The 12,732-nt window shown below is 40.6% G+C and overlaps 1 protein-coding gene across 1 annotated transcript in view; it reads left to right on the top strand.

The window, feature by feature from the left end:
• The window catches only part of LOC141055619 (diacylglycerol kinase theta-like), a 202,420-nt gene that overhangs the window by 162,804 nt on the left and 26,884 nt on the right, over positions 1-12,732 (top strand). Inside the window, exons 12-16 of the mRNA XM_073552263.1 lie at positions 268-329; positions 453-603; positions 2,390-2,428; positions 3,954-4,069; positions 11,059-11,210. Coding sequence (XP_073408364.1) covers positions 268-329; positions 453-603; positions 2,390-2,428; positions 3,954-4,069; positions 11,059-11,210 — 520 coding nt within the window. The remainder of the gene's footprint in view (positions 1-267; positions 330-452; positions 604-2,389; positions 2,429-3,953; positions 4,070-11,058; positions 11,211-12,732) is intronic.

The following is a 12,732-nucleotide window of genomic DNA, read 5'->3' as shown; positions in this document are numbered from 1 at the left end:
TTTGTAGTGATACAAGGACCTCATCTGTTTTATTAAAGACATTCTATGATCCACAATAACTAATAATAACATAAAAAGGCATGACTGTTACAAAACATGGCATTACAGGGGTCACCCGGTCTAAATGAATACCTGCAGTCACTGCAGACTTGTGAATCTCCCCAGTACATGCACTGTGCGCTTTGAGGATTTGCCGTTTTCTGAGTCAGAACCTTTATTTTTTAGTTAAGCAGAACAATGATCTTTTTTGTCACTGTGTTTCCTTAGTGCAGAGAATGGTTCTGCCAGCTGAAGAGTTAATTCTGGACAGACTTCAAGACATACGGAAGGTTAGTAGTCTTTTCTAATCATGATAATGTCATGACTAAACAATCCGTTAGTAGTGAATTATTCAGAACCAGCAAACTTTCCCTTACAAATCTGGACAATTTGTGTAACTTTTTTCTTGTTAGACTTCTATCCGGCAAATGAACCAGACCAGATTTTACTTAGAAGAAAACACAAAGCCTGATGTTAAAGTAGAACTCTTGCTCATTGGCCTACCAGTGTTACTTTCTAATGAGGAGTATAGCAATATATTGAAAGACAGCCTGGAAATAAAGGGTGAGCAGAATTTCTTATGGAATGAAATGTAAAACTTTCTTGGTCTTCGATTTGGACAGAGAGATCATTGATCGCTTGTTAGAGATAATGACTTTAAAGAGCTCTGTTTGTGCGTTGAGGTCATCTGATTTTAATGTGATCCTTTCTAAGGCCCATTAATGCAATCTAAGATGAGAAGAAGGCTGGGATTATAAGCTGACAGATTTCACTATGCTGACATGTACCATTGGCTTTCACTGCACATTTAGGGACAAATATTGTATTAGTAAATCTAACGTCACCGGTAGAGGAGAGGTTCGATTCGCATGTTCCGTATCACCGTTCATGATACTAATCTGTGACAGTAGAATGGACTAAACCCACTGCTCTTCTTTTGATTACCTGACCATGAGTGACACCACATGTGGGCCATACTGCAGGAATGATGGTGATCCAGGAAGGCTAATCAAAAGAAGAGCCACAGATGTGCTCAGGTAAGAGGTGGTTCTCACAAGTCCCGTCTAGTGGCCAGAGAACTGTAACTTTTTAAATTTTCCATCCGCATAGATGTGTGAGGGCTTGTTTTTTGCAGGACGAGTTAGATTAGATTTCAATAACACCATTCATTTTGCCATATAACATACTGAAGCTCAGGAAAAAGTTCCAAGTGTAATAGTGAAAAAAATGCAATTACGCCATCGGTTTTTCGGTTTTATTTTTGCGGCGTTTGTTGCGCAGTAAAGGTGACCTGGAAACATGATTGTCCACGTCAGTACCATAGCAGTGATGCTAAACATGCATTGATCTTTTTTTTTTATGCTTGTATCCCCATTCCAAGACCTATAACAAATTTGTTTTTGTACTGCTGGAGTTTAGTGAGGGTTTGCTGTTTGTATAGTGAGTTTACCAATTTCATATTCAAATGATGGTTTGATTACGTATTACATTTTTTTTTTACTCCTTCCCAACATATGATGTACATTTGCTTTATATGTCGTGTCCCTGTCTTTGATGTGGGTTTTCCTGGCCAGTTGATTGCATTAGCCATCATGTGCCTGTTAACAGCCACAGGTTGAGCGGTGCTCTACACAGGGCTGTTTAACTTGTTAAATACCGCTATCAAACTGACATCCACATTTAACACATGCCGGTAAGGGGCCCTGTTGGCACCCATGAAGTGATCACGGGGCACCGATGGGTTGCCATGAAAGTCGAAGGTCTGCTGAAGACCTCTGTGCTTTTCATGACAATTCTCCTATGAAAGCCAGCCTGTAGCTAGCGTTCACCGGAGACCATGATTTTAGCTATAGGTAGCAGTGATGATGTACTGCTATATATAGTACAAGTAATCATCTGATCACAGCTTCAAGTCCCCTAATGGGACTAACAGATACAGTAAATAAACAATGTAAATATATAAAAAAAAATTGTGTAATTGCACTTTTTTGCAATTTCAATGCACTTGGATTTATTTCCCCACTTTACAATACATCACATGATAAAATGAATGGTGTTATTATTCAAAAGTACAAGTCAGCCTATAGCTGATCTTTACAGGAGTGCTGACAAAGTAGCAACAGGGGTCTTCTGCAGTCCTGTGGCGGTCAAAGTAACCCATTGGTCCACCTGGGATCGCATTGTGCAGGGCCAGTGGGATCTCAGGGACTCCTGTTCTTATGACTGTTGGAACATCCAGCAGTCATTCTTTTATCATCTATGCTGTGGATGGATTGCTTCACTTATTTAGTTACAAACCAACTTTAATATTTAATGTGTATAATTTTGAAATGTCTTGCTTTCTTTACAGAAAATGTGGTTACTGTCATTCCAGCTTATGCTCCTCAAGGTAATGTACCGTTTAGAATGTAGCCTTTCCTATGTGAAATTTCTATAGTTGCCTGGCAAGGCATTGTAAAATTTTAAGTGCATAATACAGTGGCATGTAAAAGTTTGGGCACCCCTGGTGAAAATAACTTATTGTGAACAGTTAAGCAAGATGAAAAATAAATGATCTCTAAAAGGGCTAAAGGTAAAGATGACACATTTCCTTTGTACTTTAGCAAAAATATATATATTTTTTCCTTTTTGTAATTTTTACAATATATATAAGATGAAAAACAAAATATATATATATATATATATATATATATATATATATATATATTATTATTTATTTTTTTTTTTTTTTTGTCTAAAATGCAAAGGAAATGTGTCACCTTTAAATTTGGGCCTGTAAGCGATCATTTCTTCTTCAACTAACTTAACTGTTCACAATAACCGTATTTTTGACCAGGGGTGCCCAAACTTTTACATGCCACTATATGTTTTGGCATATTTCCTTGCTTTGTGTCTGAATATACACCTATAAAATCACATGGTGCAGTCTTGTAGCAAACAACTAAAGGCTAAAAAGCTGCCAAATAATTTCAGGTAGAAGACCAAAAAGTTTATGAAGCCTATATAATGCTTTGAACATACTATATATCACATGGCAAAAAGTAACATAGCAGCAAAGGACAGAAGCTACACTTAATGCTAAGTATTTATCAGTAAAGCCTCCATCTCACATAGCGAGATCGCTGTTGCGTCACCGATTTTGTGACGCAACAGCGATCTTGCTACGTGTGACACACAGCGGCGATTGGGCCCCTGCTGCGATGTCGCTGATCGTGCACGAATATCCCAGGCCATTTTTTGATCGCTGGTGTCCCGCTGGCCAGCATGCATCGCTGTGTTTGACAGGGACAACAACGAACGACCTCAATACTACAGGTCTGAGAGACCGTTGTATCTTCCGTATCGTTGCTGCGTGGCTGGTGATATCTGACTGTTTGACATCTCACCAGCAACCTCGTAGCGACGCACCAGCGATCCCTACCAGGTCGCATCGTTGTCGGGATTGCTGGTGCATCGCCAAGTGTGACGGTACCCTTAGATATTGGAGTGTTGTTTATCACATGTACAAAATTTTATACATGCTCGTAGTTGGAAATAAGTAGATTACATATGCCCAAACTGTCCTTCTCTGCTAGGATGACCCCATTCCAGTACGGAAATACCCTAAATTCATTGTCCAGCCCACACAGCTTCACAGCTGCGGAGGCCTCCTAACTGCCATGACAACCCTTTGGCTCTCCCAGATTCACAGGGGGCCATTAAGAGCCAGTGCATGCACACTGTTACTGCAAGGTGCCAGCTGTGTCTGGCATCTTCCAGGTATGGTGCGGATTCAGAGCCCGAGCCTGCTCTGTACATGGGAATCTGATATTTGACGTATCTGTATGTCACATATCAGGAAGGGGTTAATGAGAAAAGTCAGACGCTGTCCAAATATTTGTAGAATTTTTGACTATTTTATATATTTTTTCCAGGTGCTGTTGTGTTGCAGATCTCCTGTTTTTCTGAGGCGGAGCGAATATTTATGCTAGCAAAAGACACTACTGTTAACAACAAGCAGCTAACGGCTACTATAATCCCACATATCAGGGTACGAGTCTCTGCGTCGGATAGGGACAATGCTTGTTTATTTGTGACCTCGGTTACTTATTTCCAAAGAGATGAAAATTGTCTTTAATTAGAGTTAGCTTTTGCAAACCTTAGTAAGCTTAGTTGTCATCTTAATGGCTATTATTTAAAAAAATCATTTTTACGTGATACGTGAACGCTTGGATCAGCACAGCATTCCAAGTATTTAAATCTTATGGTGTATTGCTGGGCTGTATCTCTGTAAATAGGCTGTTCTGAAAAAATGTTTCCTGTGAAGAGGAGCATGTAAACCTGTGTCTTGGTAAGACGTTCTGTACAGAGTAAAGGGGGTTTTACACTAAGCGATATCGCTAGCAATATCATTAAAACGTCACTGGTTGTTATATGGGTTTGTGATACTTACCAACGACCGGCTCCCCCGCTGTCCATCGCTGATCGCGCGAGAATGTCCGGCTCCATTTCTCGTCGGGCGCTTCCTGCTGAGACTTCCTGCTGTGACGACAAGCGACGCGTGGAGGCGGGCGGGAGGACGTTAGGATCGCTGTGTGTGAAAGGTGAGTATCGTCCGCTGCGTCGCTGCTGCATCGCTGTGAGATCTTTCTGTATGAAAGCTCACTAGCGATCATTTAGCGATGCACCAGCGATCCTGACCGGGTCGGATCGCTGGTGCATCGCTAAATGTAAAAGGGCCTTTAGATTAAGGACATCTCTTTAGAAAATTGTTAAAAAAAAAAAAATTGGGAGCATACTAACCCAACTATTAACCGATAAGGAAACATTACTATCACTTGTTTTTGCTGGAGTAGGGAGGTAAAGCTTCTACACCAAGCTTAAATGCTAACATAAAGACTGTAACAGTGATGCCTTCAGGCCCTGTATCTGTCAGTTACTTTCTGTCCTTCCGTGTGAATGAATAACATACATGAATTGTGCCTTGCCACAATTCTGTCTCTGAGCTCCTTAGCCAGTTCCTTTGACCTCATGATTCACGTTTGGTCTAACATGCACTGTGAGCTGTGAAGTCTTACATAGACAAGTGAGTGCCTTTCCAAATCAAGTCCTATCAGTTTAATTAAACAGAGCTTGACTCCAATGAAGGAGTAGAACCATCTCAAGGAGGATCACAAGGAAATGGACAGCATGTGACTTCAATAAGAGTGTCTGAGCAAAGGGTCTGAATACTTATGACCATTTCATAGTTCAGTTTTTCTTTTTTAATAAATTTGCAAAAATTTCTACATTTCTGTTTTTTTCAGTCAAGATGGGGTGCAGAGTGTACATTAATGAGGAAAAAAATGAACTTTCTTGAATTTACCAAATGGCTGCAATGAAACAAAGAGTGAAAAATGTAAAGGGGTCTGAATACTTTCCGTACCCACTGTACAGTCATATGTTAAAGTTTGGGCACCCCTATTAATGTTAACCTTTTTTCTTTATAACAGTTTTGGTTTTTGCAACAGCTATTTCAGTTTCATATATCTAATACCTGATGGACTCAGTTATATTTCTGGATTCAAATGAGGTTTATTGTACTAACAGAAAATGTGCAATCTGCATTTTAACAAAATTTGACCAGTGCAAAAGTATGGGCACCTCAACATAAAAGTGACATTAATATTTTGTAGATCCTCCTTTTGCAAAAATAACAGCCTCTAGTCGCTTCCTGTAGCTATTAATGAGTTCCTGGATCCTGGATGAAGGTATTTGTGACCATTCCTGTTTACAAAACAATTCCAGCTCAGTTAAGTTTGATGGTCGCCGAGCATGGACAGCCCGCTTCAAATCATCCCACAGATGTTCAGTGATATTCAGGTCTGGGGACTGGGATGGCCATTCCAGAACATTGTAATTGTTCCTCTGCATGAATGCCTGAGTAGATTTGGAGCGGTGTTTTGGATCATTGTCTTGCTGAAATATCCATCCCCATGCGTAACTTCAACTTCGTCACTGATTCTTGCACATTATTGTCAAGAATCTGCTGATACTGAGTTGAATCCATGCGACCCTCAACTTTAACAAGATTCCCGGTATCGGCATTGGCCACACAGCCCCAAAGCATGATGGAACCTCCACCAAATTTTACTGTGGGTAGCAAGTGTTTTTCTTGGAATGCTGTGTTTTTTAGCCTCCATGCATAACGCCTTTTTGTATGACCAAACAACTCAATCTTTGTTTCATCAGTCCACAGGACCTTCTTCCAAAATGTAACCGGCTTGTCCAAATGTGCTTTTGCATACCTCAGGCGACTCGGTTTGTGGCGTGCTTGCTGAAACGGCTTCTTTCGCATCACTCTCCCATACAGCTTCTCCTTGTGCAAAGTGCGCTGTATTGTTGACCGATGCACAGTGACACCATCTGCAGCAAGATGATGCTGCAGGTCTTTGGAGGTGGTCTGTGGATTGTCCTTGACTGTTCTCACCATTCTTCTTCTCTGCCTTTCTGATATTTTTCTTGGCCTGCCACTTCTGGGCTTAACAAGAACTGTACCTGTGTTCTTCCATTTCCTTACTATGTTCCTCACAGTGGAAACTGACAGGTTAAATCTCTGAGACAACTTTTTGTATCCTTCCCCTGAAAAGCTATGTTGAATAATCTTTGTTTTCAGATCATTTGAGAGTTGTTTTGAGGAGCCCATGATGCCACTCTTCATAGGAGAATCAAATAGGAGAACTACTTGCAAGTGGCCACCTTAAATACCTTTTCTCATGATTTGATACACCTGGCTATGAAGTTCAAAGCTCAATGAGGTTACAAAACCAATTTAGTGCTTCAGGAAGTCAGTAAAAAGTAGTTAGGAGTGTTCAAATCAAGAAAATGATAAGGGTGCCCATACTTTTGCACAGGTCAAATTTTGTTTAAATGCAGATTGCACGTTTTCTGTTAGTACAATAAACCTCATTTGAATCCAGAAATATAACTGAGTCCATCAGTTATTAGATATATGAAACTGAAATACCTGTTGCAAAAAACAAAATTGTTATAAAGAAAAAAGGTTAACAATAATAGGGGTGCCCAAACTTTAACATATGACTGTATTTTAGATCAGATTTCCTGTCATTTACGAGAGGCTTCTGCATTAGGTTTCACTTAACTACTTTCACTTTGTGTATGTAGTTTTTTTCTACTCTACTTCCTTGCTGTTGTAGATTTGACCTTGATAGATGTTATCTGACTTTAGTTACATGCATTATACAAAGAATGGTTGCACTCTATCATGCTAAGGCATATCAATGTGGAATATATGTAATTAGAATTGCAATACAGCTTTAGAATTATAGAAAAAAATATGAGACTCTCAGCATAAAATTTGGCCAAATATTATCTGCCCACCAGATAATATTTGGCCACCAAATTTTAGTGCAACCATTCTTTGTATATTGTATATGGGGGTAGCTCCTCTTGGTATGCACCTATTCACATTAGTTTGGATGTGCCAGTCAGTTTTTTTGTCTCTCTTTAGTTACATCCAGTAACACAGTTTACCACAGGGGGCAGCAGTGTTGTTGAAGTTATTGAATTATTGCAGATTTCTTAGAAGCTAAGTTTTAATGAAACATTTCTCTTTGTGCCCTTCATGCAAGCTCAAAACCAATATCCAAGAGATCCATAATCCAGCATTTATTACAGGTTTTATCTACTTCTGACATTCATACTTTACATTCAGAGCATATACTGAATGGAGCTGGCACAGCTTGATGATCATGTAGTGAACACCTAATGTAGTATCATAGTCGTAAAAATAAAGATTTTGAAAGGCTCTCTTCATATCATATTTTTACCACACATCAGTGGCGCTATTTGGGCTTCCACTTGAAAAATGGGATTAAGACATATGAATTTGCCAACAGGGCCATAGACTTTGACGAACCAGAGTCGATTTATGGTCTGACCTAATTTTTGGTTGTGGCTTTTGGAGGCATGCACAGAGCACAGTTGAACTTGCTTTTGTGCCCACTTCAACGGCTGCCATGAACAAAAAATTAGGTCAGACAGATCAAAAAGTGTCTCCACTTGTTTTATTAAAGTCAGTGGCCACATTGGCAGATACATCTGTACCGTTTTTCAGGCTTCAGACCGAATCCCTGACAGAGCCACTGTCACGTGGCAAAAACGTGGTCCCGGCTTAAAGCTTTTAAACTAGTCCATACGTTTGTGATGCCTGTTATTCCTCCCTATTCTATCCTAAACATGGCGCTTGCCCTAATGAGCATTATATTTTATTATTGGAGAGGGGGATATAAGCTAGACCACTCAGCATCATCTTATCTCCTGCAGTAACAATTCATTGAGCAGGGCGAAATCCAACATGCCTGATCCGGATTTCCCCTGACTACTGCTGCCAAAAAATAGTTCAGAGACCCACATACACATTAGATAGTCAGTTGATCCTGATGAAAATATCTAGTTGCATCAAATGTTGTCTGAAGTGTATTGTCAGCTTAAAGAATCTCTCTAGAACAGGGATGTCAGACTCAAATTCACAGAGGGCCAACATTAAAAACTTGGATAAAGTCGCGGGCCGACCTTGTTATTTAAAAAATATCTACAATTGAAGAAGATTTTTCGTTATCAAATATAAGAATGTACCTTTTAGTATGGAAACAAACTTGAAGGGGTTGTGAGATGCACAAAATACATTTTCATTAATAGATCTTAGAATAACTTAATCACAAAAGGGGCATACCGGAATAATATGTTATCTAAGAGCAGCAAAAAGCATATGGCTGAATGGCCGAAGTTCAATTTGTAATAACAAAGGGTAAAAAAGACTTTAATAAATAGTACAGGTAGTAAAGTATAATGACAACTATAATGCCAACAAAAGTGACCCCAAACACAGTATGATATCCCCACAGTGAATTCCTCCAAAGTACCCGCCACACACATGGTATGATGACCCTATTGCACCCCCCCTCAACCTTCCTGACAAAAAATGGTGGCACCAACACAGTATGATGCCCCAACTGTCATCCCCACATAGCATTACACACAGTATATTGGGCCCCATAGTCCTCCATGCAATATAATGGGCCCCATAGTCCTCCATGCAATATAATGGGCCCCACATAGTTCTCCATGCAATATAATGGGCCCCACAGTCTTCCATGCAATATAATGGGCCCCACATAGTCCTCCATGCAATATAATGGGCCCCACATAGTCCTCTATGCAATATAATGGGCCCCGCATAGTCTTTCATGCAATATAATGGGCCCCACATAGTCCTCAATGCAATATAATAGGCCCCACATAGTCCTCCATGCAATATAATGGGCCCCACATAGTCTTTCATGCAATATAATGGGCCCCACATAGTCCTCCATGCAATATAATGGGCCCTGCATAGTCTTTCATGCAATAGAACAGGCCCCAAATAGTCCTCCATGCAATATAATGGGCTCCACATAGTCCTCCATGCAATGTAATGGGCCCCACATAGTCCTCCATGCAATATCATGGGCCCCACATAGTCTTCCATGCAATATCATGAGCCCCACATTGTCCTCCATGCAATATCATGGGCCCCACATAGTCCTTTATGCAATATAATGGGCCCCACATAGTCCTCCATGCAATATAATGAGACCCACCTAGTCCTCCATGCAATATAATGGGCTCCACATAGTCCTCCATGCAATATAATGGGACCCACATAGTCCTCTATGCAATATAATGGGCCCCACATAATCCTCCATGCAATATAATGGGCCCCACATAGTCCTCCATGCAATATAATGGGCCCTGCATAGTCTTTCATGCAATATAACAGGCCCCAAATAGTCCTCCATGCAATATAATGGGCTCCACATAGTCCTCCATGCAATGTAATGGGCCCCACATAGTCCTCCATGCAATATCATGGGCCCCACATAGTCTTCCATGCAATATCATGAGCCCCACATTGTCCTCCATGCAACATCATGGGCCCCACATAGTCCTTTATGCAATATAATGGGCCCCACATAGTCCTCCATGCAATATAATGAGACCCACATAGTCCTCCATGCAATATAATGGGCTCCACATAGTCCTCCATGCAATATAATGGGACCCACATAGTCCTCTATGCAATATAATGGGCCCCACATAGTCCTCCATGCAATATAATGGGCCCCACATAATCCTCCATACAGTACAAGGAGCCCGACAGTCGTCCATACAGTACAATTACCCCATATAGTCCTCTGTAAAGTATAATAGTCCTCACGTTAAAAAAAATAATTAGCCACCTATCCTTGTTTCCCTGCTGCTCAGGTCTCTGCAGCTAGTCCTCTGAAGCTCTGCACTGCTCGGTCCAGCGGGTGTGAAATAGTGATGTCACTGCTTCCACTGTACTGAGATGTCAGATGCAGAGGAAGAATGATGGAAGGAGGGGACAACTCCCTCTTCCATCATTGCTTGAAACTGAATTTGCATCCAGGATGCCGATGCATTTGAAAGTGTGCTGTCCATGTGGCTGGCGAAATATAATCACCCTGTGGGTCAGACTTTGACATGTGTGCTTTAGAACATATGGTGCAATGACGTAAAAAATAAAGGTTACATTCACTGTTACCTAATCCTGCAGCAATATCTGTTGATTCATTTTGGAATACGGTAGCTTTTTTTTTTTTTTTTTTTTACAGAGGATGCTCTGCCTACCCAGTGTGCATGGTAGTATGATGAAGCCAGTTTAGTAAAGCAGTCAATGATACATTAGGAAATTCTACTCGCCTGGTAAGATTGAAGTGTATATGAGCCGACCATGCAGTTACAAGCAGCTTTTGCCCTGTAGTTTAGGTTTTGTAGTAAATTAGGACAGTTTTATCTTGTGTCATGTATGAACTTTTCACATCTTTCCTTGAATGGTTTAATGGCTTATACGACAGGACTAAGTGTCAGGTAAGTTCTTCTGGTGGGCGACCTTCACTACTGTAGTAAATATATTCCTGATTAGCTTATCTATAATATGTTTTAATTTAACTGTTTCTTTTTTTGTTTGTTTTTTAGCATGAAAAATTACCTCCGACTTCCTGCCCTCTTCTAGTATTTGTCAACCCTAAGAGCGGAGGTCTCAAGGGCCGTGATCTGCTCTGCAGTTTTCGCAAACTGTTGAATCCACATCAGGTTTTTGAACTGACAAACGGAGGTCCTCTCCCCGGGTATGTTGTCTATTTTATATTGAAGGGGTTAAGTAGTGACATTGGCGGCATGTTACAAAGAAATGAATTGCCATTTACAAATGGCAGGATAGAGTACAGTCTGCAGGGAATATAGGTTTTGCTTCAACATAAATGTTCCCTTTTCACAAATCTTGTTCACACCTTGTGATGCCTTGTAAGTCAGAGCGTTTTCCCCCATTGTAAATGTATGTATAATATAGGAGGAAGAGCCGATCAAGTTCTTTCGGTTTATAATAAAACATATGTGTACATTTTTATTTATAGGCTTCATCAAATGCTTACACTAATGCCCAAACTTTGCTGCAACTTTTTCCTTACGTATTTTCCTGCGTATAAGACGATGTTGTTGGATGATGGGAGCGGTTGTCTCTTCAGTTGACACCAGTAACCGGGGGTAAAGTTTATACCTCCGATCACAGCTGAGCGCTCCCGCTGTCTTTTGACAGTGTGGAAACCGCGCCTCTCTGACCGGCGGGGATGATTTCCCTGCCAATCAGAAGCTGTGTTTGACGCGCTGTCATGCACATGGCAGCGAGACAAACACCTGGTGTCCGGGCACCTGAATAGTACAGAACTTTACTGTTTGGGTTTGCCCATCTCTACAGAGGACTGCAGTGAAGCGGCGCAGGCCACACTCTCTTTTTTCCATACCCCGGGCGTTCCCGACGCCTGTAGCTTGCTTCAATAAAAACGATACCCGGCATAAAAGACGACCCCCGACTTTTGAGAAGATTTTCAGGGGTTAAAAAGTCGTCTAATACGCCAGAAGATAATACGGTAGTTGCCAGATATTTCAGCAGGTTCTGGCACTACTTACTAGAAAATCACTTGTGTCAAGAATTTGTGGTTTCTGTTTTCTCAAAAGCTGGTGAAAGCTTCCTACTTGAATAATGGAAAGAACATGATGCAGGTGTCGTAGATGACAGATACAGGAATGTGTATGTTGTGTTCCTGTAACTCCGGGAACAGGCAAACGGCTAGTCTGGGGCAGGACTCAAAATTTCCACTTGTCTGAAATAACAAAGTGGTTGTACAAAAGTTACACACGTAGACAAACATTCAATTTTATTTAATCAGTTCATTTTGATTAAGTCATTTATAAAGGCCTAAAACAGTCAAAAATGTATAATACAGTATGATGGCTATATACATTTCCAAAAATGGATAAAAAGAAAAAAAAAAATATATATATATATATAAAGCTTTCCTAGTCCACCACCTTAGAGAGACATTATACTACTGCTGCCTTCTGTCTCCAACATTGTTATTTAATACCTTATATTGATTGGATATGCATGGAGCTTTCTAAGCCAAGTTTTATCATTACTAGCTGCTAGAAAGTAGTAAAGAGACATTCCAGTGTAATATATAAATTCTCTGAAGCTTTCGCTTGCTTGTCACTGTGCAGCAGTAGCCCTTCTGTAAGCCTGCGGGCACGGCCTTCCTGGTATCTGTGTTATGTGTTAGTCTGCAAAGTCTTTGTCTGTACAAGTCCCCTCTG

Source organism: Dendrobates tinctorius, unplaced genomic scaffold (genome assembly GCF_039654945.1).
Source record: "Dendrobates tinctorius isolate UK_male_01 unplaced genomic scaffold, ASM3965494v1 ptg000189l, whole genome shotgun sequence".
Classification (NCBI taxonomy): domain Eukaryota; kingdom Metazoa; phylum Chordata; class Amphibia; order Anura; family Dendrobatidae; genus Dendrobates; species Dendrobates tinctorius.
This window is presented reverse-complemented; position numbering and strand designations above follow the sequence as displayed.